The sequence below is a fragment of the Lytechinus variegatus genome, chromosome 17 (assembly GCF_018143015.1).
Source record: "Lytechinus variegatus isolate NC3 chromosome 17, Lvar_3.0, whole genome shotgun sequence".
NCBI classification, from domain to species: Eukaryota; Metazoa; Echinodermata; class Echinoidea; order Temnopleuroida; family Toxopneustidae; genus Lytechinus; species Lytechinus variegatus.
In genome coordinates this window covers 16,471,806-16,499,801 of record NC_054756.1, presented here as the reverse complement: position 1 = coordinate 16,499,801, position 27,996 = coordinate 16,471,806, and the positions used below count along the sequence as shown (strand labels likewise).

At 36.1% G+C, this 27,996-nt stretch overlaps 1 protein-coding gene across 2 annotated transcripts; it reads right to left on the bottom strand.

The window, feature by feature from the left end:
* Positions 1-2: 2 nt before the first annotated feature.
* LOC121430757 (coiled-coil and C2 domain-containing protein 1-like) lies at positions 3-27,947 on the bottom strand. Of its 2 annotated transcripts, XM_041628144.1 has the most exons (24): positions 27,747-27,947; positions 26,442-26,619; positions 24,352-24,449; positions 23,592-23,840; positions 23,035-23,386; positions 21,950-22,065; positions 21,222-21,572; positions 20,309-20,582; positions 19,409-19,539; positions 18,002-18,058; positions 16,584-16,727; positions 15,739-15,797; positions 14,931-15,047; positions 14,283-14,356; positions 13,474-13,529; positions 12,464-12,615; positions 12,054-12,144; positions 10,445-10,579; positions 9,476-9,505; positions 8,560-8,612; positions 3,090-3,150; positions 1,974-2,100; positions 1,179-1,303; positions 3-75 (listed from the first exon to the last, which is right to left on the bottom strand). In XM_041628144.1, exons 1-24 carry the CDS (start codon positions 27,801-27,803, stop codon positions 52-54), a joined length of 3,111 nt encoding a protein of 1,036 aa, XP_041484078.1. In that variant the 5' UTR covers positions 27,804-27,947; the 3' UTR covers positions 3-51. The 2 variants fall into 2 exon arrangements, with proteins under 2 accessions (XP_041484078.1, XP_041484079.1); XM_041628145.1 differs by lacking the exons at positions 3-75; positions 1,179-1,303; positions 1,974-2,100; positions 3,090-3,150 and adding an exon at positions 6,353-7,374.
* Positions 27,948-27,996: the final 49 nt, after the last annotated feature.

Here is a 27,996-nt window from a genome sequence, read left to right as displayed (position 1 = left end):
GACTCTATATTTTTCATCTTAGCATGGCACTTGGGTTGACCCTGAAAGCTTCTATCTCCTTGATAACGATGCAATCTGGAAGAATGAAGAAAGCGAGTTGAAAGAAATTTGTTAGTATTTCTGATGACAATAGTTAATTTCAAGGTTGGTGCTAGTGTTGGACGCTCAATGCAGATTGCCTTCCCATGCTAAAAAATAAAGTGAATTTACAAACATGATTCAAATGACATTATTTATGGCCAACAAATGAGTGAAATTTATCCAAGGCCCAGCTCTATTTAAACTTCAGTTAAATCATTGATCATCTGTCATTATAAATCCATTTTTATACTCTGAGACAAAGGCTTAAAATTGCTTAAAATATTAATATCAGAAGTCTTATAACTATTCTGAACCTCAAAAAATCTGCAAAAAGGTGGAAAATCGGATTTCTTTGAACATTGGATCGTAGACCAGTAACGAGGTGTGTGGTGCAATGAACACCCTCTGATGTAAATTCATCAAACACATTCTTCATGATATGGCCGTATTGCAGGTTGTTAGGGGGCAGGGCTCAAATCACAAATTCTTGTGTAAAACTTACTTCTGCATGAACAAATGTTCTCTTGGTCATAAAATACATGGATATCTTCTTTGGAATGGGCCAGGACGAGGAAGAAGAGTGGGGGGAAGGGGGATGAAGAAGCAAAGTAGGGGAGGGGTGAGGGTACAAAATTATATTACAAATTCTTCCATGTAAAACTTAAAATGAATAAAATTTCCTCTTGGTCATGAACTGCAAGGAGAACTTATTTGGCATGGGCTTTGAAGAGGGGGGGGGGGGGGGGGAGCGTGAAAGGAGAATCGGTAGCAGATGAGGAAAAGGAACAAGGGGAGAGGGGTAAGGTGATGGTTGAGAAGGAAAGTAGTGGAGGGGCCAAGGTACAAAATTCATATTACAAATTCTTCTCTGTAAAACTTACTTCTGTATGAATACAATTTTGTCCTAGTCATGAAGAGCTTCTTTTGCATGGGCTAGGAGGGGGCAGAGAGCGAAAGCAAGATGGGTAGGAGAGGAGGAGGAGAGGGAAATAAGAGGATGAGGAGGCATATAAAGAGGAGCGAGGAGAAGAAGGGAGGGGAAGGGGTGTTGAGGAGCAAAGGTAACAAGGAGCTACATTAGTGTTAAAAAAACTTACTTCTGCATCAACAAGTTTCCTCCTGGTCATGAACATGGAAGCCTTCTCCTTCTGGCCTGCTTGGAGAGCTTCCTTGGCCTGGGCTAGCAAGCTTGGTGACAGGGCTTGTAACCTTGTTAAATATGCTGTAAAACAAAATTCAAAGTTCACAGAGCATCATATATCTATACTGTGAAAGTCAAGAAAGCTGATTGGACAGCCTCTTTGGCCTGACCTAAGAAGGTTGGGTGACAAGGCATGTAACCTTGTGTAAGGTAAAAAGATGAAGGTCAAATGTCAAAAGATAAAGGTCGCAGCAAGGTGATGAGTTATTGCATTTACAGTGTAAATTTCAATGCATATTTATGGTTCAGTCAGACTTAAAAATATGTTGTGACACACATCTGAGATCTGAACAACATTGTGAACAAGAACAATCCGTTCAATTAACAAGGGATGTCCAAGTTTCATTAAAAAGACCCTTATACTTTTAAAATAGGTTATGCTGACATTTCAAAAACTTAATCTTGGTTAAAAATGTTCAATGTTAATATCCCAAACATGGTCAAAGTTCATTGACCCTAAATAACCTTTAACCTTGATCTTGGCACCTGAAACTTAAGCATGATGATGAGTGATTACATGTTTATGCTTGTGTCCAAGTTCCCCGAAACAGGTGCATCTAGTTTCTCAGTTATGATGACATTTCCAAAACTTAACTTAGGTTAAGATTTCAATGTCAAAACAAACTCCCTTTTTTTTTTAAATAATTTGTTCCAGTTAAAAAGCTCTTTGATAAAAGTAATAATACCATACCATTTCTAGCTTGTGACCCTCCTTCCTTCAAGAATATCTGTAGTTTCTGTAATCTCTCTTGAAGTGTTCTGTAGCTCATAGCAAATTCATTAGGGACCTGCTGCTTGTGTGCTTGCATGTCAGCAATCTGAGGTGTACCATATAGAGATATGGGGCCCAATTCATAAAGAGTTACAACTATCGTAACTTTGCCATTATGGCAACTACCATGGTAACAGGGCTCAGCAGCCAATCAGAATGAAGGTTTCCATGGTAGTTGTCATAACATTAAAGTTACCACAGTTGTAACTCTTTATGAAATGGGCCCATGATCAATATTCACAATTGATTGTAACTTTTTGTACATATTTTTATATGGTAAGGTCCCTTAAGTCTGTGCAGTGCTTTTGTCTGCGCATACGTGTATCTGTGCGAGATTCTAGTAAAAGAAGATAGGCGAGGACCACAAACTTTACACATGCAGTACATAGAAAGATATTCATTAAACAATCTTTAAGCATTTGCTTGGGGTTATTTCAAGCTCCATCAGATCAGCTTGAGCATTTACTTGATCAGGATGTTCACATTTTATAATCATGTTTATGTGCCTGAAAGAGAACCCAAAGGTGTACACTTGTCTACATGTTTCCTTCCTGGTAAGTGCAAACTGAATGCCAAATATAGAGATTTATTAATAAGAAACAAGTTAAAGGAATAGTTTGACACCACGTCTTAAAGGGAAAGATGTTACATGAGAGAAGGGGTATTTTGCACTGCCACGTATTTGCAGTCTAGTCCCACTTTTGTTTTGTGAGTTGCATTCACACCAGCAGGACATCGCTTTATCTCAAACAGTAGCGATTGCTTTCTGAAGGTAAGAAAAGGGTTTACCTAAGCACAAGCAAAGGGTTATGCATACTAAATAAAGCAATTGCTAAGGCATGATATTTTGCTTGGCTAGCAATTGCTTGTCCTTGAAGCAATTGCTACTTTTTATGCATCTGACAGTAACCCAATATCTTTTATTTTAAATCCAAATTTCTTTAAACGACGTCCCTCTATCCCCTCTTCATTAAAACATTGGATTGGAGTCTTTAAATCTACCAGTGTTGGTCCTTTAAGAAAAACTCAACTGACCTTTTTCTTGAGCGTTCCAATCTCCCACTTAAGTATTTCAATGCTATCAGTAGCAGACGTTCTGAAGGAAAAAATAGACAGAGAATTTCTGATAGAGATAGAAAAGCAAGATCTATGAAAAAAAAGGAAATATACTAATAGGAATGGGCGCTTCATCATCTAATGATACTGCAAACACTTTTACTTTTATCATTCAAAATCAAGAGATGGGAGATTTTTTTTAGAGAAAGAAACGTGAGGTTTCAGGTAGAGGAGACTGGTATATCAAACGATACATATGTAGTACTCAAGGAATGGTATTCTGCTAGCCATGGTTTACTTAAAGGAGAATGAAACTTTTGGATCAAGATGGCTTGTGTGAAAACAGAAAAATCAAAGAAACATATCAACGAAAGTTTGAGAAAAATCAGAAAAATAATGAGAAAGTTATTAGCATTTGAATATTGCGATCACTAATGCCATGGAGATCCTCATATTGGCAATGTGACAAAGATTTGTGATGTCACTTTTGAACAACTATCCCTTTAACTTAGTGTATATTTCACTTAAACTGCCTCTTTTACATGTATCACATCTATCAGATCATGTATTCTTTCTATAGGAGGGCATGTAATGCAGATTTTTATTGAATACATCATGGATAAAGAGTTTGTATCACCATAAGAGCAAGAAGAGACATTTTGGGGGTATTTTATAGTCCATCAAAGGGAAAGTTGTTCACATGTGACATCACACATCCTTGTCGCATTGCCAATGGGAGGATCTCCATGGCATTAGTGATTGCAATATTCAAATGCTCATAACTTTCTCATTATTTGTCCGATTTTCCTCAAATTTTCTTTGTTCTAATTCTTTGATTTTCCTGTTTTAACACAAGCCTACTTGTTCCAAAGGTTTCATTCCCCTTTAACCCTGGGTTAATTTAGACCATCCTTTTATGGAGTGCCAATCGTCAACTCATTCCCCGAGTAAAAATTACCATCCACTGTGAATGTGAGACTGTTCCTAAAAAGCAGTAAATCAGGTTTATGGACAGGGAGGAATTTGTATTGTTTAAGGCCAATATTCTGAACTCAGGTATAAGCTAAACTCTGGTCTAAGCTTGTGGTTTAATCTATGGATGGTCCACCGTGACACAAATCTTCAACAATACAGGTTTGACTTATCAGCTCATGTAGATCTGCTACTGAGTTATGGTCTGTAAAAAATATATAGCATAATATAAAAGCGTCACTGGTTCTTGGTAAAGTTTTGCGTAACTTACATTAGCTTTATAATGACACACTCCCACTCCCCCACATCACATACAACAAGTTATTACAAAACATGATTTTCTTTATATTTCTTACTTAAACTTATTTTTATTTACGTCAAGGTGGAAAAAACAGATAAAAACCTTCGAGTACTGAATACATACAAATAAAATGATAGTGTCAATAGCTTATTTACTTACAATATATACAAATATTAGATAAATGCTATTTATTAAGATGGTGAAATAATTGAGGCAGAAGATTTCAACTGTAACTGACAAAACAAAGTGAAAAATAATAGATTATTAATCTGTGTGTCTCTGAATTTATGTTTCGTGTTTCTAACATGGTGTCATAATCATTCATTTCAATATGTTCATTTTTATTCTTTGAGAAGACAAAGTACATGATTTGTATATATTTAACAGTGAATCCAGTACATGTAAGCAGATGAATTGAGATTACAAGAAAACAATGATTGGCAGCTTCATCACACATCATAGACAGATCATAAGTGCTTATGATCTGTCTATGATATGAACTTGAGTTTAATCATAACTCAATTCATGTTTGCTGTTCATCATTATCCATGTTTCCAATGCTAAAAACACAAACCTTCATACTACGTTGTTATGACAAGTATTTGTTCATTAATTGATGTCATGAATATTATATTTTTTTACAAGAAATCATTTGCGTCCTTCTAATAGGTATGAAATCTTTAAAATCTATCAACTTTGATTTTTTAAAAATAAATATCTAAAGCATATTTGCAATTGAATATCTAATAAAAAGAGTTATTCCATTTAATTTGGAATATTACATCCTGTCATGAACAAAAAAACATTAAAATTGTATCTTTTTACTGTATATGTTTTTTTTTAACAAGGCAGGTACACAATACTGTTACTAGTACTATCTTCAACGCCAAGTCGACCCTAAGTCAAGGTAATTCAAATTACAGTCAAGCAATATAACAGCGAAAATTACATCAAAATTTGATGCAAACTTATACAGTCATGGCATTTTCATTTTTTGCATATTTTTATGAAGTAGTGATACATAGCATGCACAGTATGATAACACTCATTTATTCATGATCAAACATTACATATGTACATCATTACTTGAACTACATGGATGGATGCAGACTTTAAAGGTAAAAGACAGCAGTTAAAGCAAACAATTATTTCCTGAGAAAGTATTCAAAATCAAGGTTAACTGCCACCAGTTTATCATAGATGTAGCTCTGGTACATTGAAATAAACCATCTTTATGAAATCATGAAATCTTAGCTGAAAATTGGATATTCTGATGATCATTAGCACAAAAAGGCATACATGGGACAGTGTATCAATATTGTTCGGAAAAATACCAGATTTTCGATGGAATTCTGAGCTTATTTTGCTAATTTCTCGACAATTACACATTTTTTTCCAGAGCAATTTGGCACATATATTTTTTTATTCATACCTACAAACATTTAGATGGTCATTTTATTGGATTCTGTTCAAACTCATTTTGAGATTGTGGTATATATATCTTAATAGAATGTTTTATTTTCTTTACTTCCATTTCTTAATCATGCAGTTCCTATGATGTTTCATGATCATCATTTAAAAGGGAAAGTTCATCCTGACAAAAAGTTTATTGTAAAAATAGCAGAAAAAAAATAATGAAAAAATATTGCAGAAGGTTTGAGAAAAATTCATCAAATAATTAAAAAGTTATTAGAATTTCAATTATTTGATTTGTGATGTCATATGCAAGCAGCATTCCTACATAGTGAATGGTAAAAAATCAATGAAATGTCATTTTCTCAGAAAATTGAAAATGGTTTTCACTGTACCTTATGTACATCAATAGATCATTTCACACCCGATCATGAATAGAAAACAAAATTAAGTCATCAGGAACCATACAAAATTTGAAATTCACGCATTTTATATTACATAACGCATGGGACAGCTGCTCGTTTACGACGTCACAAATCCAAAACTTTCTTACTGCTATTTTTACAACAAAGTTTTCTTCAGGGTGAACTTCCCCTTTAATACCTATTTTTTAATGAAGTAAGTGCAAGTGCTCTATGCGCACCAGTGCCAAATATAATGCCAAAACACATACATGTACCCAAAGATCCCTGTGACCTTTGAACTCATGACCCCAAAATCTAATAAAATCATTGTCACTCTATTAATGAAGTTAATCCACTGATGAAGTTGATCAATGCATTCTTCAGTCATCACAAGAATGAGATATTACAGTGCATTTAATGACCTATGTGACCTTTGACCCTGACATCCCTCCCAGATATATGCATACTTGGACCTAGTTTGAAGTTGATCTGTCCAATGGTTATTTAAGTATCATGAGAATAAAAACAGGACACAGACGGATGGACAGACAGATGACCCCAAATCAATATACATTCACCAACCAACTACAGAGGGTATAACAAAGTTAACAAAACAATTCTTGACTGAACTTTTCATTATTGCAAGTTACTACAAATTCTCCGATAACAAATTCATATGTAGCTTGGTCAGGCAGGGAGACCCTCGGGTCAGTTATCAAGTTAGCTTTTCCCCATACCCAGGCAGCTAAGCTACATGTACCCATCTACGGCTCTGCTTAATATTTATATTTTGTTGAAATTTATTTTATATTGTAATTGCCGAATTGATAATAAATAAATATCAATGTCAAATCTGACATTTCATTTTTAAGGAAAGACATGTACACATTCAGACAGTTTTCAATAACAATATGAAAACCTTACAACACGGTTCATTTTCCCCAAAACAAGCTCACACACCATATCCACATCGTAAGAAAATTTAATCTTAATCTAATTTCAGTTATTAATCAGCTGATATGAAGTAGATGAAAACTTAGTAGGAGTGTCATCGGTGGGCAGCTCTGTTTCTAGTATTCATTATTGGCCATATTTTTTATTTTGTTTTATTTGTCTTCTGGCAGCTACTGTACTTTTAAGCTAGGTGACTTCACATACTTTGGAATCTTTATTTCTGTGTGCACACACATGGACATTACAGGGAGTAAAAACACAAAACATAAATACGATTACATTTATGTTGGTGTGTTAGTTTATTTGTAAGTTCTCAAGCACAGCACACATATTGCACGGAATGATTTTCCTCATCAAATATGATTAGTAATTTGGGTCGAAAGAGAAAAGTTCTCAACTAAATTCTGTACAGTCAAATGTAAAAATCTGCTGCACAAAAAAAATCTTTTGTGTAGCAACCTTTTGAAAATATGGAGCAAATGCGATGGTGTACCAGGAAAACTATTCACTGCATTTAAGACTATTCTGTCTTTTGTTGCCCTTTTGAATGAACGATCTAGTAAAATTACTGAAGTGACCTAATCTAGCCTCATCATAAACATTGATTGCATTATGTGTCCTATGTAGGTTGGTGTTTTAAATTGAATGCACACTCATTAAGATAAGCATGTTTCTAACAGCCCTTCTAATTGAAATGTCTTGTTAGAATACCACACAAACCATTCTTTACCTCAAATAACCATGTTTACATTTCATGTGATTATTTATAAATTATATGTTTTTAGAATTTGAGGGAAGTTGTGGCAATAATATCTGATTTAGCCATGTAAAGGGGAAAATATCAAATCAAGAAGTAGAAAATTCCTTGATATTATTTTTACTTGGTTAAATGCAAAAATTAAAGAAAATGCAATTTTGAGTTTAATTCAATTCAATTTTTATTTGAATAGAAGGCACAATATAGCAAGCAGTTGAACAGCAATGTGCCAATGTATATAACCTAGAAAGTCAACAATTTTTAAACTTGCTATTTGTAATAAAAATTCATAGAATCTCTCCATTTTACACAAATGAATGATAAATATGAAGACCTTGCATATTCCATAAGGAAACTAACCATGTTTTTAAATGACTCCTAAATATTTGAGTAAGCCTGGAAGATAGGGATCCTGGTGATTGTTTCCTAAAGCACTTACATGTAGTAAATTTCTAATGATTTTATGCACCCTTTTTGTGCGCTAAAATATGTAGCCGTTTAGCCAACTTAACACCTTAGAACATGATCCAGTCGCGCATGAAGTTGTGCAAAACTTTACAAAGAGCTTCATGAAAGACCCCCTTGGATTAATTTGAAATGATGGGAATATACCACCACCCAACAAGCAAATACAGACAACAAACTCACCTGTGCCCACTTCCAGATGAACTTCCACTGGCTGAAGATGAGGATGATGTTTTCTATAACAAACAAAAGTGGAAGAGAAATAAATAAACTATAATATTCATCTTCAATACAAATTCTCAATTCTACCCCGCAATTCAATGCTCAATTCTGCCCCTAACATATCTCAACCCAGGTACCTGGCAGGAATTTATTCCTTGAAATGCGTGTGCGCTGTAATCTTAGTAATTACGGCTGCCAAGCTACAGCCAGGGTAATAATATCCAAGTCCTTTGGAAGCACATAGAGACATTATTCATAATTGTGATATGCGCTATACAAGAACTGTTCAATATTATTATTATTCTAACTATCAAATATCTGTATAGACAAACCAATAGATCACAATTTATGCTAATTTCAAACTTTATCCATATTCCAACTTAGTTTGCACAAAGAGGTTAAAGTCAACTAGCATGAAACTGAAAGTTCATCAAAAATGGATGTGAAATTAAAAAAAATGTAAAATACACTGTAGCTTTGCTTAATGTCCAATTACAGTGACATGCATAGCTCTTTTTAGTATAACACATATATCACCAAAAAATGTCCAGAAAGGCTGCATCACAACCCCTTGACATTTTCACAGTAAATTTCTAGTCTAAGGGTATAGGCTCAAAAGAGTTATTTGCTGATTCTGAATCCTCAAGTAGAAATTTCAATATACCACTATGAAAAATCAATGTAAATTTTGCCTAAATTCTTAAATATATATATTTTTGCTAAAGTTGTCAAATCCTCTCTACATTACAGTTTTCAATTTAAAAAAAATCTTTATGCATATTTTGGTATTGAAGATCACAAGCTCATGCTTTCATTGTTTAAATTTTATGTTGCTCTAAACTACCCATGTGACCTATGATCAGTGAATAAAATTTACCTTTGAAGCTGCAGCAGGAGGGCTGGATACCTGGAACAGGAATTATACAAAAACAAACTTATAATTTCTTTTTTACATATCACATATAAATTAGTAAAAGAAGTAATAATTGGTCAAACGAAACCCTGCATTTGTCAAAAGCATTGTCAACTCTTTGTGTGCTGGGCCATGAACCCCTCTGTGCTGAATAATTTTCAATTAATTTCAAGTTTGCGTGGAACCGAGCATGCAATGGTGGGAAGTATGCGTGAAAAGGGTTAAAGGGTCAATAATTTAAATTATACTCAAGTATCATCCAATATTCCAATGTCAGAAAAGTTCAGAGGCAATTGACTCTTTCTTCAACTATTAATATTCGAATTTGAAATTGCATCTTATCTGTTGCACTTTCTTGGTAATCTATTGATTATTATTCCAAAATAGACATTTGAGCATTTACCCTAGCACAAATTCATTAAGTGACTAGAAGAGAGTAACAGACAAAGATTACATATTGACATTTTCAGCCCATTCCATGCCCGAGAAGTGGTTTTAAAAAAAGCAAACAAAATACAAATATTCTAGTTTGAAGTAACATTGATGAATTTTATCCAGTAAAACTATTCCAGGGCATATAATAGTGACATGCATTTTGGGGAGATTTACCAAAATTTAAAATAAGCTTTCAACCACCAATGAGTACTAGCTGACCTTGCATTAAAACAGGGTAAACTCAGAATTATGGATAATTGCAAGGGTAAAGAGCAAAATGTATCATTCCGATGAAGGATTGTACAACCAAGGAAAATCAGTGCAAAAAGGTACTGGAGAGTAACAAATTAGTTTCTTCAAGATAAATCCTCTAAATAAAAACCAGGATTACGTCTTAACATGTCACCAACTGGCACCCCATTATAAACATAACCCCTTGAGAGGTTACATTTTCAGAGTATAAGTCTGAATACAAGATGACTTTGTAATGCAACATACCTTTGTTTTCTTATGAACACTGTCAACAACAAGCCATTTCTCCTTCACAAAATCTTCCTTTAGCCCAGACAGAGGATGATGAAGGCGAATTTTCACTTCTATTTTTCCACCAATTTCTCTCCTTCCATCCATCAACTGAAGAATTTGGAGCGAAAAATATCAAAATAAAGTCATCATAAACATGAAGTACATAATTCACGTTGGGGTCAGTGTAGGTTTGCTCTGCTGACCTGGGCCCGGTCTTACAAAGAATGGCGTTTGATCTGATCAACCACAACTATGGAAGTCCAGCTAAAGTGCATGTTTATTCAAAGTATGTTCTAGATCTGATGCATATTCACATAATCATTGTTTTCTTGACAATGCAGAATGCTTCTTTTTGTTTTCAAAGGACATTGTTCAAATTTTCTACAGAAAAAATTATGACAGTGATAAATTTCCATAAACTTGAGGTTGATCGGATCAATCGTAACTCTTTGTATGACGGGCCCCTGGAGGAAAGGTGCAGAAAATCGATGCTCAAAATCAAGATACTTTTCCCTATGATCAAGTCAATACAAGCCCAAGATGCAGAGAGTGTATCTCTCCATAATTGGAATTCAAGGGTGTATGTCACTGGGTTTGCAACTAGTTTGAGACACGTTTCTGACTCCACATTTGCCTAGCTGCAGAGACTTTTTTGCGATGTCTTTGAGACAATTCCTAAAATGATGGAGTCTTTAATTTTGAAGAAAATGCTTGATTTTCAAAAGACTTTTTTAGAGACTCTTCAGTCTTCACAATGTCTCCAAGACATCTTCATCAGTTGCAGTGACACCGCAGAGACCAATTACGTTCCCAACTGCTGAGCTGTCTCAAATGTCTCTAAGGTACCCACAGACCTGCACTGCACTGATGTTTGACCTACTGTAAGGCCTTATGTCATATTTTGTTGGCCTGTTTCACGTGTATTGTATATTTGTGACATTTAGTATGCACCAAGGAGGCACCTCTACGGATACATTGAAAAAAAAACCACTAAGTAGGGTACTTTTTGTACTTTCGTTAGACCCTCAAGAGATAACACCAATACCCAGGAAGTCAATGGAATGGGATGTGTGCAAATTCCTCATGAACATTAACACGAATCAGGTTGATTATTAGGAGCCATAATTATATCACCTTTTATAAAATAATTTTTTTATCAAAAACACTGGTTCCAGGCCAAAGGCAAATAACTCCCCTTTCTACTTTTTCATATGGATGTCCTCTTGTCATATAATTTTTTTTCATCTATGGAAAGCCCATATGTGAAAGTGAATACATAAAAGTCTTGCCATATACACTATAACTACAATAAAAAGTACTAAAGTTTTGTTTAAAAATTTCATCAGAAATAATTTAGAAAAAAGAGTTGTAAACGTGAGCACACTAAAATTCCAATCAAATTAGACAAGAAATTCCATAAAGGAATCTAAAGGAATCATTCGCAACATTTTGTTTCAATATCTTCAGGTGGAGAGTCATAGCCATCTATAAATAACAGAGAGATTGCTGAAACAATGCAATATACAGAAATTTTAATAATACCAACAATGATTAGATACCCCTTTCCTATCAAGATACATACCGGTATGGATTCATGAAGCTCGCATTTGTTCTCCAATTCAGCAAGTTTGAGGCTGGCAGTGCCTAACGTCTTGTGACCTCGTAATAAACCTCTATAAGAATTCAAAGACAGAATGTACACAATTTAAATAGAGCTATAATGAATCAATAGACTAACATCAGCTGGTAAGGAAGGCAAATTCCATAACGTATGAACCCCTTAATGTGTGACAGTCGTGAAGTGCTTTGTTTCTCTTTTCTAATTCATTGGAAGTTTTGTAATGCTTTCACAAAATAACAGCTTGAGCGGTTCCATTGGGCAAGAAAGAGAAAACTGGGGGTCAGGTTTACTAACAGGTTGATTTTAAAGAACTGCATGAGCTTACATTTGTTTGGGGTGGCTGGTAAAATATGATTTTATTTTATACTAACTTGCTGTAGATGATTTCTAGTTTGAGTGCTTTCCTTTTGACAGCCGAGTTGAAAGCCCTAGAGCCGCGGTTGATCTCTACCATGCAGCTTGAGTTGTATTGAGGATTAACCGCTCCCTTCGCCCAGCCTGTCTTGTGGGTCGGAGGATCATCCTATACAAATTGACAACAAAATGTAAGTACAAACTAGATTTTTAATTTCCTGGTTGTGTTTTACCAATATTTTATAGGTGTGACTACTTCCTAGATGCATACGGTACCCTACGCATCCCAGCATCGATCACGCTCAGATGACGCACACTATAATGCGTATTCTTCGATGAGGTTACCCATTAGAAACCATGTCCTCATTGACATTAAAAAATGACTATAATGGGCCGTTTCAACAAACTTGCGATCAATTGCAAGTCTATTTTCTTTCAACAAACTTGCGAAATCAAGCATATGCCACGCAATTAATTGCAAATTTGCAATTGATTGCTAATCTGCTCTATGAAACAAGGAGTGTAATCTGATTTGCTAAAGGTAAAGTGATCAATCAACTGTAAAATTGCAGAAGAATATTTGCGATTGATTGCAAATATTTTCATGCAACACCCCATTAGTCAAACTTATCTCTTTGTTAAATACCCCACCCCCTCCTGTCTTTTCATTCCAAACCATCGAAGAAAGAAACAATTTATACATGTATTTGAATAAAAGGATTGCCGTGGGCCGTCAAGAATTGCGATAAATTTATACCACACTCAAACCAAGGTTAATTTTTTTTGTAATTAAAGGGATTTTAAGATCACTTTCAATTAGAGTCTGATTTGAATCTATTTCAACTTTATGAGAGGGGCCCTGGCATTTTTTTATAAAAGAAAAGGTTCTCTCTTTTACATGTACAGAATTTAAATATTAATAATTGAGTGAGAAACTGATGGTAAATTACTTATAAACAATAGAATCTGCTAGATTTTTTTTCAAACCAGTCAACAAATATGAGGAAAATAAAAATCAGTTACTTACAGAAGGGTATGGGAATTCTGCCTTTATGTAGGTGTCAATGTCTTTTGAATCTTTCTCTGAAAAACAAAGAGAAAAAGTAAATATGATTATGATTGCAGTAGGTTATGTCTAAGTAGTTGATATTATTGGAAGCCCACAGGGACGTTATATCATAATGTGATATGTGCTTTACAAGAGCTGCTATTATTTTTTTGTATTATTATTGTTGTTATTATTTACTATTATTATCATTACTATTGTTAGTATTTTCATTATTATTATTATAATAATTACTATTATCATTTTATTATGTGTCTGATATCATGATGCAAAGAAGATTTATAGAGCAGTGCTATGAATGACCACCAGACACTACTTCTGCTTATTTCATTTTTAAAAATAAGATAAAGAATGTTCTCCTATCACTTGAATACTACTTCTTCATAATCTACCTCTTCAATCTACTTTTCCTACCTCCTATACTTCAAATACTAATAGTACTTCTAGTTATTCTTCTTCTACTTATACTATTACAACTACTACTATTGCTGCCATTGCTGTTACTACTATCACAACTACTTCTGTGACTACAAAAGCAGGGAATTCCCATTCAAGCAAGAGATCAATTATACAAGGGAAACTGGAGCATGGTTCATAAAGCTGTTTAATAACTCACACATGACTGGTGACCAGATGTATTTGACTAAGCACCTATAAGTTAGAACATGTTCCAGTCATGCGTTAATCAGTGCGTAGCTTTAAAAAAACTGCTTGATGAAAAACCATTTTATAAAAGGAAAAGGTATACCAGAATAAGATTCTCAAATTACCATTAGGGCAATGTAGTTGCAATCCCTGTACAATGGTTATCTCAGCCTCATTCTCCTTTACGTCTGGACAGACCCTGTTGGACAAAGCATGATAAAACATTACATCATGAAAAATAAGCCATTAGCAAAGGAACAGTCTGAAGTTTGGTTGATTAAAGTAGTATCCCTCCATTTCTTCAGCTGTCCCTTTACAATATGAAAGATGAGAAAAAAAATCTTACATTTTGTTTCCGCTTGCCAAACCTAGTTTGTTTTGTTATTATTACATTGCATGTTGTCATGGAATTGAAAATCTATTTGTATGGGTATCATCTTGTTTTGCTGTGAGATGATATGAAATAAACTTGAAAGTTTACCATTGACCCCCACCCCCTCCCCAAACTCACCCTTAGTTCAGACTACTAATAAAAATAATACATAAATTTTGAGGAAAATGGACTACGAAGATACCAAACATGTGCAAAATTTTTCTCAAATAAATGTTAGGACTACGAAGGACTACAAAACTATCCTGCATGTACGCATTACAGATTTGATATGCTCGTTTACTGGCCCAGAACCAAATAGAGGTTCACATGAAAGTTTGATGAAAATATCATGATTACTTGCATGAATAGATTCATTGTGTCAGGACCTTTCTAAACTTACCTGACAGAGGGCAGTGTTCGTTGTTCATAATGGTGCCTCGGGATGGTTTCTCCTCTAGACTGCTTTGAGATCAGTAAATCTATGTCTTGTTGACATGAATCTTTGAATTCTTCAAACCTGTCCAAAAAACAAAAGCAAAAGAGTAACCAATCATATCCAGGGGCCTGGTAATATAAAGCTAAGCAATTGATCTGATTTTTATGACTGATCATACACAATAACCATTGCAATCAATGAAATCAACGATCAATCATTAAGCTTTATTATACAGGATCCAAACGGGGGTATATTAACCCTAATTTAACAGGGCTATTTCAGACCAGGATATACTGTTGGGGTCAATTTGACCCCCTTTCAGAATTTGACACACATTATTGTGCAATTTTTGGAAACAAGTTCCAGTGCGTCGCAAATTTGGTCTCAAACGATGCGCAAAACTTGAAAGAAAAAAGTTGGCGAGCAGTCTGGTAAAAAAAAATCATCAAGGCGGCATAGTGACAAAATTTGTCAGGGGGGGTCAATTTGACACCCCCCCCCCCCCCCAAGTTAAGTAAGGGTTAAAGTCCATAGTTTTCTGTGATAGAGAAAAAAATTTGGGAATTCAAGAAGAACACAGAAGTCACAGAATTTCAAGGAAAACAAAACTGATTAGGCCAAAGAATTGGAAATATAAAAATACAGTGAAATCATTGAAGTCAAGCAAAATCCAATGATGATGGTTATGGTGATGATAACTGCGGTAATAAAAATGATGAAAATAAAAAATAATAACAATAAAACCAAAGAGAATAAAACCAACCATTATTACCTCTTAGCTGATTTGATATTGCCAAGTTTCCCATACACCTTTGCATTAGCTTCACATAACTGCAGATAAAATAAAAAAAATATTTCAAAAGGGTGCATGTAGATGCAATGGGTTGATACAAAGTATAAGTAATAACTGATGGGGTACTCCAGTATGAAAAAGGATATGATTGACCAGAAAGAGTAAAATCAGAGAAATAAAACCTGGACCCTGTCTCACGTTATGATTGATCAGGGCTCCATCTTACAAAGAGTTTGATTGGATCAACCGTAACTCTATGGAGATCCATCCATGTCATATTTTTTTCTACAGAAACTTTGCAAAATGTATTTTGTAAACAAAGGAAAAGACACCAAATTGTAAAGAAATCAATGAATTTATGGTTATACATTTATATCTAGAAAATATTTTGAAAAAACAGGCATTTTATTTGGTGACTTTGCTCGCTTTCCATAGTTGTGATTGGTCGGATCAATCGTAACTCTCTGGAAGACAGGCCCCGACCAACCTCAAATGTCATATTCAGTGTTATATTTTTTTCTACAAAAAATTTGCTCAATGTCCTTTGTAAACAAAAAGAAGCACCCTAACTTTTCAAGAAAGGAGCAATGAATGCATGAACAAGCTGCATATTTAAGAAAATATTTTGAACAAACATGCATTTTAGATGTTGACGTTGCTGGCTTTCCATAGTTGTGGTTGATCGGATCAATCGCAACTCTTTGCAAGATGGGAGTGTTGCATAAATCGTCTTCTGAGCCAATCCGATGCAAGGATTTCAATAGCTTATAACAAATAGTCAGTGAAAATCACTATTTGATTTATTTGTGAAAAGGCTCACTAACCTCAATTTGTTTATTCAAGGTGGCTATCAGTCTTTTATAGACCTCCTCTGCACTGCCATCAGCAACCATCTCAAAATCTCCGTCCGGCTCCGGTGATGTCGGAGGCGAGACCGCTTCAGGCTCCTTGCGAGGAAGCTTCGGTATCTGATTGATTGACGGGCAGGTAGAAGAACATGACATGATGGACACCAAGGACACTATAAGGGGAAGACTGGACACTCAATACAGCAAGAAATGAAATGCTCAAAAATGGGTGCCCAACAGCGTTTGCTAGGTATACCATGTTATATACGTTTCGGGTTGCGTATATAACATATGGGGAAAATGAAAGTGGTGAAGGGTTTGGCGTTTTTTCATATTTCAAGTTTTTAAAACAAAATTAGCAAAAAATAAATCTTTTAGAGATGTCTAGGAAAGAGGTGGATACATGTTCCTATGCCGCTACTGCTTTCCTTCTATCACCCCTCTATCATTTTCTGAATATGTTTTATTCACAAAACTTTGTCAAAATGCAAGTTTACCTACACAATGCTCTTGGGCATCCTTCCCCACGCATGAAAGTGACCGTTAAAAAAAAAAATCGCCAGCGTCCAGTCTTCCCCTTATATCTTTGATTACACCAATGACACCGGCATCTCTTTATGATCACACAGCTAACAAGTCTTACTAAATGATATCACATGATATGGAAATACTGAGGTTGAAGTTGATGTTCATTCAAACATAATGGCCCGGATTCTGAAGTCGGATTTAATTTAAACTATGGTGTCGAGTTGTGATTTAACTATGGATAGCCAATAGTGGCATAAATCTCTAACAGTAGAATTTCGATGTAATATCGGCTCATTTTTCTCTCAAATCATTCTTAACTGTTTTGGAAGGATAAAAACGATAGATTTCTTCACCATTAATAAGTTCGGAAAAAAGCAGAGTAAACATAAGAAACATACAATGTAAGGAAATGTTTAAGTATTTTGCTCTCCATAATTTCAGCACAAAGTTAGACCATAGCCTATTAAGCTAAACCAGACTGTGAAGGATCTTTTAAATCTTTCAACAGTTAAACAAAAAAATGGTACAAAAATGGCTGGCATATATTGGTTGACAGAGCGGTTCCCAATTAATCTGGCAATATAAAATGAAATACATTTTACATAACTTAACGACAGGGTCACAAATATTTCGTCAAGAATTGTACATATCAAATGTCTTGCAAATAATATGGAATCATATCATTGGTTGATGAAGACTTTCAGCATCCTTAAATACTAGTCTGCTTGAAAAAAGAAGAAATTTCTTGATATAAGATAATAGTACTTGGATGGGATTTGAACCCTAAGCCTTGAGGTTCTCAGTCTGGACTCTGGAGTCCTGTCTACAACACCTCTACCGATTCATCTTCATGATTATTCACTTACTGAGTCAAGGTTTACAGGCAGGCCTCCTTCAGCAGCAGTCAACATTGGCTCGATTTCCTAAAGTACAAATATTTGAATTGAATTTATTCTCCAATGAAAAGGAAATTTGGTGCTTGATGGTTACCAACAAATTTACAAATATATTAATACAATGTATACAAATAAATGATAATTGGCAATATATCCAATAATAATAACAAAATGGTGTTATGACTAAATAAAAATTTGAATGGTTATTGAACATATGGATTACAATATTATCAATAATAAGTAACAAGCTGTTCCTAGGGGACAAATCACCAACCCCTCCCATCAAAGATACATCAGCCTACAAGGTAGTTTGACCTCGTCTTGCGACGAGTTTGAATGAGTTAAAATGAAAACATTAAAGAGCAGAAACATGGCAAGTATGGTTTTGATGTAAACTAGGGGAATAGTATTAAATTGTGATAGTTATGGCAATGTTGTTGCTTGTGATGACGGTGAAATCAATGATAATGGTGCTGCAATGATGATGATGGTCATCATGGTGGGGATGATGATAATTATAATGATGATAATGTAGATGAAGACGAGGACAATGATGGTGAAGATGACTAGGATGATGCCAGTTTTCATATTCGGTGAAAAGAAGAAACTCTATTCAACGAGATATAGGAAAGTTGAACAGAGAATCTTTTTTTTTTCACTGAATGCGAAATCTCGCACCATTGCATGAATAAGAATATTCGCTATTCGTGTTGTACAACGCCCCAGAATTTTGCGAAAAAACAAATAATAGATATTTCCTATGTTAAAGAATTATTGAAAGAGAAAAGGAAAATCCCTCAAACGCACATCTGATTTGAAGCAGCAATGCGCATTTAAACCAGTAAGCCCTGAAAAGGTACAAACTTTTGACAATCAGCATCCCATTTGCTCATGTACAACAAGCTAAATAGGCATTGTACAATAATGATGAAAGCTATCCTGATGATGATGAAAGTGGTGGAACAGGAGGGGTATATACTGTTCAATTAACAAAAACTGAAAATTTGTAATATGTCAGATTACCTGGGACCGGTACCTTCAGCATAAAGAAAGACCACAACTTCCATCAAACTCCTATCCCTCTCAGATATTTAACAATTAGGACTTAAAATAACAAATATCGATGGCATTCTTCTCAGAGAATTTCAATCTATACTTCTCAAATAATTTTCCTTGAAAGCATCTTCTAAAATATATTCTAAGCCTTTATTCAATTGATTTACCATCATTATCAAGATGACGATGATCATCATTATCATTATCATCATGAAGATCATCAGCAGCAGCAGCAGCAACAGCATTATCGCTATCATCATTGCGATCATCATCAATAATGCATCAACATTTTGTAAATACATTTTGTATATGATGAAGTACCTTAGATATCTTGAGTAATCTTTTAGCCTCGTATATGTCCCCCCTCCTTTTCGCTTCCAATGCTAGCTTTCTAAACTGTGCTATCCTGTCTTTCAAGATGGCTACATTCCGCTGGTACATGTTCTCTTTAGCTGCACAATACAAAGAAAAAAAACAGAAGCCATTGGATGCAAGCAAGAAATATCTTTACATTATTCAAACTAATCAAACAAGCTTTTAACCACTAGGCCAGAGTTGGAGTATGTTTTTTATTTTTTATTTTTTTGCAAATGACTGCTAAATACTTTTTGTCAGAGACTGGTAGAAATATTACGAAATATGTATGGTCTTCACTCACTATCAGGCAGACAAATTCAAGCTAGAAAATTGGGAAGTTTTGCATTGTGATCTTCCACAGTCCCACTTGCTTGGTAAATGCATGAATCACATAAACCCATCAATACATTGATTTGTCAGTTTTTAACTCAGTAAATCCCTTTTCTTTATTGCATGATTATTGCATGATCATTAATGCCTACATGGTGGCTCAGCTTCAGCCAGTGCAATAATACATTGATGATACCAAGTATTACACAGAGTACAGTAAACACATTCAATGGTCGTGCTAAATATACCTATTGATGTTAATATTATTGACATAATTTTTACGGAATTTTCTTTTAATATATTTCTAAGATAAGTGAATTTACATTTCTTCAGCCACTTCAAAAATACAATTCTTTATGGCATACTCTTTCCTGATATGCACCAACGACTACTCCACAAGGGAGTGCTTTCATGAAACTTATAGTAATTGATTTATGCTATCAACTTTGCGCTGAGCCAATCATATACAAGGATTTGGTAGCTTACAGGGATAACACTAGTTAGTAAAAAAATATCGTTTCCTGTAATGCTCACCTGACATTTGTCTTGTAGGTGCCGGAGGTCTTGAAGCAGCTGGTTGGGTCGCTTGTCCAGTAGTCCTGGAGGGAGGGGCACAAGCCCCCGCTGCAGCTGATACTACAGGGGCTGCTGCTGCCGGGGGTGCCACTGGGGCAGCTGCCTGGGCTACTGATGGGGCAGTCTGGCCGCCAGCTTGGGATGGGAAGGGCGGGAATGTTGGAAGGCTAGGCAGCTCGGACAGATCAACTGGCTTGCCTAACTTTTGCTTTCTGATGGCATCCTCGTATTGCTGTGTTGAAATAATAATGACTTTACTTTGAACATTACAGGGACCTTTTCTTCTCTCTCATTATCATGAACATGAAATTAATTTATGTCAGCAAAAGAACAAGTAATGACACATTTATGAATTAAGGTTTGCATTAGGTTTGAATTTGCATTGGAATTACACATATGTATGAAAACATGTTTTTGAGCAAGTTTGGGGCTGACATGCACTTTACAAAAAAAATTGTGTAAAATTGGAACAGCATACACGCTTGTCACAAATTTATATTTGAAATTTTTGCAAGTCAGGAGACATAGCAGTCAAATGTATTTGTGATTTGGACTTATTGTGCGAATTCACAGACTCCCCTCCAACACATTCCCTTTAGCTCCCAACATGGACAGATTTAAGAATAGTGTTATTTCATATTTAATTAGCTTGTGCTTTAAAAAGAAAATAATAATAATTATTGTTTTTAAGTGGCATGGACAGATTTAAGAATAGTGTTATTTCATATTTAATTCGCTTGTGCTTTAAAACAAATAAAAGTATTGTTTTTTAAGTGGCAGTCATGGGCACTTTTCATCATTTTAGGATGGCAACATCAGGCCCAAAGAACAATCTAATTGTCAAGGAACCAACTTAGGATTCTTTACGAACCTTGACAATGCGACCAATCCTACGAGTTTTGGAGTCGTTATTCTCTTCCTTTGCCTTGTCAGCCATGCTCTTATACACCCCTCTCCTCTGAAGCATGGCCTCAAGATCCGTCTTGGGAGTAGGTGGCTCCTCCTCGGAGCTTGCTGAGGGTCCTGGTCCAGGAGCTGCTGATGGACCGGGACCAGGAACTGCTGATGGACTGGGACCAGGAGCTGTTGGAGCAGGCGCCCGAGGTTGTGGAACTGGAGCTTGCTGAGGAGCTGCTGGTGCTGGTTGGGAAGGAGGACCAGGCATCTCACTGAGGTCAACCTGCTGACCTGATTCTAAGGCTTTGATAACTAGATCAAATTGCTGGGGGTGAAAATAAAAAGGTAACAGGTCGAGAAAAAATATCCTTCAAGCGCCGTCTACTTGTTTTCAAAATTGTCCAAAGTAAATGTACCTATGAATTAGCTGGTGATGCTGCTTTCTCCTCTACCAAACCCATGCTGTGTTATCAACTCCCTCCTCTCTGTAAATCATCACCAACAATGAGGTAAAGTTATTTTGGTCACGAGTCTGGTTTGTGAAACTTCTCAAAGTAACTGTGATTAGAGTAAAGATTTCAACTCTCATAAATGTATACATCATGAACAGTGCATATTACTTTATGCCTTGTCCCTTTTATAAATGCTGGTTAAATCTAAAAGTGCAACACAATCCAATATTCATATACTGCACATCTTTACCTTGGAAACCTTGAGATGTTCTGCGGCAGTCTTCATGTCACCTGATCTCTTGGCAAGTAGTGCAGCCATTTTGTACTGGTCTCTCCTCACACCTATCAACTTCAGCTGATCAGCATCTGCTCAATTCACAACAGTATATAATATCATTATTTAATTAGGGTCTTCTAGGGCCAGGCCTCAACGCCAATCTAGCTAGCTTTGGATATTTTGGGGTCCTTTACCATGGCAACAATGCTCATCAGCCAATCAAAATCAAGGATTCCATGAAAGATATCATTGGATGGCACTGTTACCATAATGGTAACTTTTATGCAACGGGGCCCAGGCCTCAACGCCAATCTAGCTAGCTTTGGATGTTTTTGGGTCCTTTTCCATTTGTGACCCTCCAGCTCAAAACAAATAATAGGTCACCAAGCAAGTTTTTCTAAAATAAGCCAAGAGAGATTTGTGGTATAGGAAATATATACATATTTGAAAGGCAAATTTTGCCCATTTTGTCGGAGTTGGAAGTTACAAAATTAAACCCAAAGTGAGTGGTTTCTTTGTCATCGTTATTTCCAAACCAAATACCAACAGCAGTTTCCCCACATTCTGTGAAGCTCTCACTAAAATTTTTAGTTCAGGAAATAAAATATTTGTGTGATTTATTGTTGATCAACTTAGACAAGCTATGAGTATTTTATTGTTTAGTTATTAATATGTATTGTAAATCAACCATTGGAACTGGGACAGGAGGCTTTATGCCAAAGTAATTAAGTTAACTTTTTCTGTCCCTAGCGTGCCAATGGTTGATATTTCTTATTTTTTATTATTTACACTGAAATGTAATTTTTAATATTATTTGCCGAATAAATAATAATAATCATTTCCAAGCTTATGATCTGCTTTTCAAAACTTAAAACAGATCTCAAAATTCATTCATTCTAGTGATTTACTTGAAGTTTTGAGATGGATGGCCACATTTTGCCAGTGTGTGCTGTAATACAAAAATGTGCTCTAAAGAAAGTGGCCCTCTTGTAAAAAAAACTATCAAATTGTCAGGCCTGAACCAAATATTGCACTTTCACCTTTCCACTCTTCATTACCTGCACTCTTGCTTTGGGCAGTGTCTGGTTGCTCTGGTTGCACTGCTGGGGAAGAGATTGGTTGAGACACTGCTGCTACTGGAGCTGCTTCAGGCACTGGCTGCTTCTCCTGGGGAGGAGGTTGCTGATCTGCAGCTGGTTTGGGTACACAAACCTCAGGGGGAATCTCGTCCTTATCGATGGGTTTACCCAGCTTTATCTTCCTCAGCATATCTTGTAGCGTCTTGAGCTGACGCTTGTACCTCCTGACCTTTGAACTCTCACCCGCTGCCTCAGCGGCAGCGATGGCCTGCTGATAAGACTGTGCACGCTGCTGGAGCACAGTGTTGATGTCTGCTGGCTCAGATGGTTCCTAATTTCAAAAAAGAAAAGAAAATGTGTCAGTAGGATGAATCTACATGTAGATCTACATTTATTATAGTCATAGAGGCAATGCAAATAAAGCTTAAATCATTATGGAAAGTAATTATTCAAATGTAAATATATGATGAAACAAAAAGATTTGATCAAATTTGGTATGTCAGGAATTACAATTGCTGATTGTATGTATACAATACCTGTGTTTGGGCGGGACTTGGAGCTACAGGACTAGGAGCTGCTTTCCGAGCTGGTGAAGGACTCCGATTGACATTAGAGGGACCTGGCCTAAGCCCTGGGGCTGGAGCAGACTGTGAAGCAGGGCTAGGCTGTGGAGTAGGTCTAGTTGTCATCTTTGGGCTAGGAGTAGGACTAGGGGTCCTTTTCTGTTGGGTGCTGGGAGGGGTGAGGGTCTCTGACGACTCCTGTGTGATATCGGCAAGCTCCGCCTGCATGTATAGGACCAAGGAAATATCATACATCATACATGACAGTCTTTTTTCATGGATGAATTAATGTCTTCTATGAAAACAGAAAATAATTTGCTTTATTCACTCTGACAATGCCTTATAAGGCATTTCCAATTTTTCAAGAAGCGTTTAGGTAAAATCAACCCGTAGGTTCCATGGTAACAAAATTATGTAAACAAATATCCTACACATCAAATTCAACCCTCTCCCATAATATTCATGAATTCTTGTTGTATAATAGTAACAGACTTACATGAAGGATATTCTGTATTCAACAACTGCGGTAATAAGCAACAGGATGTGGACCTATTGCATACAGACTTTACAATAAAGGTATCTTTACCATTATGGGAACTACCATGTAAACCTTGATTGTCATTAGCTGCTAGATCCTGTTACCATGGTAGGTGTATAATGACAAAGATACAATGAAAGCCTAAATGAAAGAGGACCAAGGACTATGGAATAGCATTTCATCCTTATAGCTTACCAGAAGAAGATCCTCATCCTCATCATCATCATCAGGATCATCGTCAGTGTCCCTCAGGGCTTGTGCGGCCATTGCATCAATCTGCCTCATGGGATCAGCTTAGAGAGAACAATAATACCGGTATGCAAATATTCAATGTCAAGTGCGATTGTTTTTTATATTACATGAGGGTGCAAGTTGAAAAAATCTATTCAACGACACAAAGCGGAGTTGAATAGATTGCTTCAAGTTGTACCGAATGTAATATTTGAACAGTCGCACGAATGACAACACGTTTAACAGTTGTTTTATGCAACACACGATTCCAAGACATCGTCTAGACCTATTACCAAAATGGATCGAACTATAAAAAGTATTTGGCCTATGAAGGAATAGGGCTAGGAATATCAGGTCTAACTTTTTAGCCTTTTTATTTTGTTGAATATTATTTCATCTGCGCGTGGTGTATGAAGTGCAGTGATTCGGGTAGGCCTTCGCGCATGCAGTTATTGTGGAGGCGCAGGCCATGGTATGCACATTTATTGAGTTTGAACTGCCTGCTCTCTTGCTGGAGTGTGCAATAGTCGACTAGTGCACGGCTGGCTCCTACTGGAGCATGCAATAGTCGACTATTGCATGGATGTCATGTTTTGGCATGCTATAGCTCATTCCACTAAATGTCACGTGATGCGTATACATCCGATCAGCTGCCAAGGATCTATGTGTTGTAATAGCAAATTAACTTTCTACATTGTATACTATATGCTACTAAATTCCCTACAACTTGAGCAAGAAAATACTTCCTACCTCTCCATCAACGTTAAACCTTCTTCAATCTTATAACTTAACAAATATTTAGCTTTAGGAAATACTACCTTGGTTCCTCTGAGTAAACGGTCGATTGGCCTGTGCGGTCAATCAAAGGAAGGTTAGGGGCAAAATTCAGGAAAAGCAGGCTCTTGCAAATATGGAAACAATCTCCCATATTGGATTCTTGATTTTAGAAGAGGATAAAATATACCATTAGTCCATCCATCCCCCCCCCACCCAACCAGAGTCCTACTACGCTGTTGCCCCATCACTCAACCTACCATGTAGGCAAGATAAATGTCCAGTACTGTGTGCGCCACACTGGCGACTGACTGGAATTCTCCCAAGGGAGTGGAGGATGTGCATACATTGTGTGCGAGAATGACTGATTGAATCCAATGACGAGGATAATAATATATCGGTAAAGTGCTTAGACACGCTGTTCTGATGTATTAAGCGCTATATAAAAGCGGGTTATTATTATTAATATTAAATGGGTACCTAGCAGGATTGCTGTGCCAGAGCCTGAATAATATTCAAGTCTCTATGGAAGAGCATAGGGACATTACATGTAAATAGTATACAAATATAATAGGACTCTCAAGGATCTGGCTGATACTATTCAAATCGAAGAAACAGCAACGACACCCTTTGGGAGAAGGGATTCTACTGATGTTCCTGAGTGTGAATAGTTTTTGCCTGTATCGAGAATAAGTCATTGTACATGTAAATTTGTTTTATATACATGTATCCCTTCTACTTGTCTAACCTGTATCATTCATCATTACCTCAAAAAAAAAAAATTCGAGTAACTTGTGAAAAATCTCAGATTTCGGATTTGAAAATGCTGATTGCTTGGCATCCCCCTATCCCCCCCCCCACCCCCTGCAAGGTGCACCCAGTGAGATGCACACAATGCCTTGAGCTGCCATGCGCAGCAGTGTATGGGGGAGGGGCAGGCAGAAAAAATGTATATAGTTCGGTTTTTTTTTCCCTACGGGAAAAATGGATGATGCACGATGTCAGCAAGGAAAATGAACATTTCATGGCAAACATTTTTTTCCTAGTAAAACTATTCATTTTCTCCTTGTGTACACTCTCAAAGTAACAATTTTAAGCAAGGGATATAAACCTTGATATTTTTAAGCTAAACAAGAATGAATATTATTGTTTGTACTATGCGTAGCTGATAATAAAATGAAAGCATATGGTGCAGTTTGAGGTAGATGGGGATCTTTTTTATTACTGGCTGCATATATTGTTAGCCATACATCTATAGTCACAGTGAGTTTGACTTTTACCCGACTTGGTTGGCTGGGCAGGAGCTGGTCTACGTTGTCTGGTCATCTTTGGGGCATCGTCTTCCTCTTCAAGCAGGGCAGCTAGTTCGGCTTCCAATGCCTCGTTGGACACATCAAACTCCTCTTTGACAGCATAGGCTGAAAGGTCAGGCATGCCAAACATGTCAGTAGCCTGTGGCTGTGAAATACAAATCAAAAGTAAAATCTTTTATCACATTTTTAATGACGATATCATGGTACATTTAAAAGAGGGGAGAATGAACCTAATAATATGGCGTGGCACAGGTATCTTTGGTTGTTACCTTTAGTTCAGTCCATATCAATATTAATCATTATTGAATCCAACTACCATAATCCAAGCAACCAGTGACAATGTCTGGCAGTCTGGCTGCACGAGTGAGTAGTCAAAATGAAAATACAGCTGTTCTCAATCGAGTTATTTGGAAAAGCGGTGGGCATATTGATCTTGAAAATATGTGACTGAGAAACTTACCATAACATTTGTGAACAAATTCTGGTGGGGAAATTTGCTCGAAATCTGCCAAAGCGAAACTGCATTAGCGCTACTCATTCAATGAACAAGGTTACGAGATAACCTTGTTCTCAGTTACATCTCTATGACTATATCTGTGTGGCAAAATAAGGTTGACAATGTTGGATTATTTTCTCTCATGCTTTTGGACAAATGCTTGATTTTTTTTACACTGTCAGTTTCCATAACAGATTTTCATTATATATTAACTTGGCTCTTAAGTAAATTTGATTCTTTCAATTAGTAATAAAAATAGAGAGCTCTTGAAAAATAAAAATTTTCTTGCCATATTTACTTTACACCAATAGAGGGCATACAGAAAAATATGCCAAAAAAGGCAAAAATTCAATTTATTTTTAGCGCTCTGGAGAGTCTGGTCAATAAAAAAATTATTCTATGACTATGACTATGTTACTAACGAAAATTGAATTGCAAATGCATGGAAATTAATCATTTTGGTCACAAAAGTGAAATTTTAATGATTTTTTTAAGTGTGTGCTCAATACAGCATTGCCATTGGGATACTATTAATACTATAGTCCTACCTGTCCCACTGTAGTCGATTCTCCACACTCCCACAGGCAGGATGGTGGCTCAGAGTCAACTACTATTATTTGCGCAAGCGAATTTTATACACGCGCAAAGCGTGTATTTTTTACGGTTCTGTGATACCCGATATTAGAATTGCACCTCGCTATATCGCTAAAGTTGAGCATACATTGTGCTCACGGTATACCGTATAGATCGATATCATTTAAATTAAGGGTACGTACCTTTCGAACTTGATCAGACTTTGGTGGACCGCTGCTTTTCTTCCCTCTTCCGAACATATTGTTGAGATATTATGACAGAATGCTTGTAAAATACATCTGGGTTTAATCTGGTCCTGGAACTGTAGTTGTCGTCCGCAAATTATGGCATGTATGAAAATCTGATGACACAATGCACAATCGGTGATCAACATAATTCGCCCATCCCACAGCGTAGTCTTATATTACCACATATAAGAAAGAGAAGAATCGC

Bases quoted from the DNA above. Each gene is read 5' to 3' on its own strand.
- LOC121430757 (XM_041628144.1), bottom strand. From the start codon at position 27,803: ATGTTCGGAAGAGGGAAGAAAAGCAGCGGTCCACCAAAGTCTGATCAA. The intron at 26,620-27,746 runs GTACGTACCCTT...TGTATTTCACAG, and splicing joins AGTCTGATCAAGTTCGAAAG to CCACAGGCTACTGACATGTT. The intron at 9,506-10,444 runs GTATGTTGCATT...TTCCTGTTCCAG, and splicing joins GTGTTCATAAGAAAACAAAG to GTATCCAGCCCTCCTGCTGC.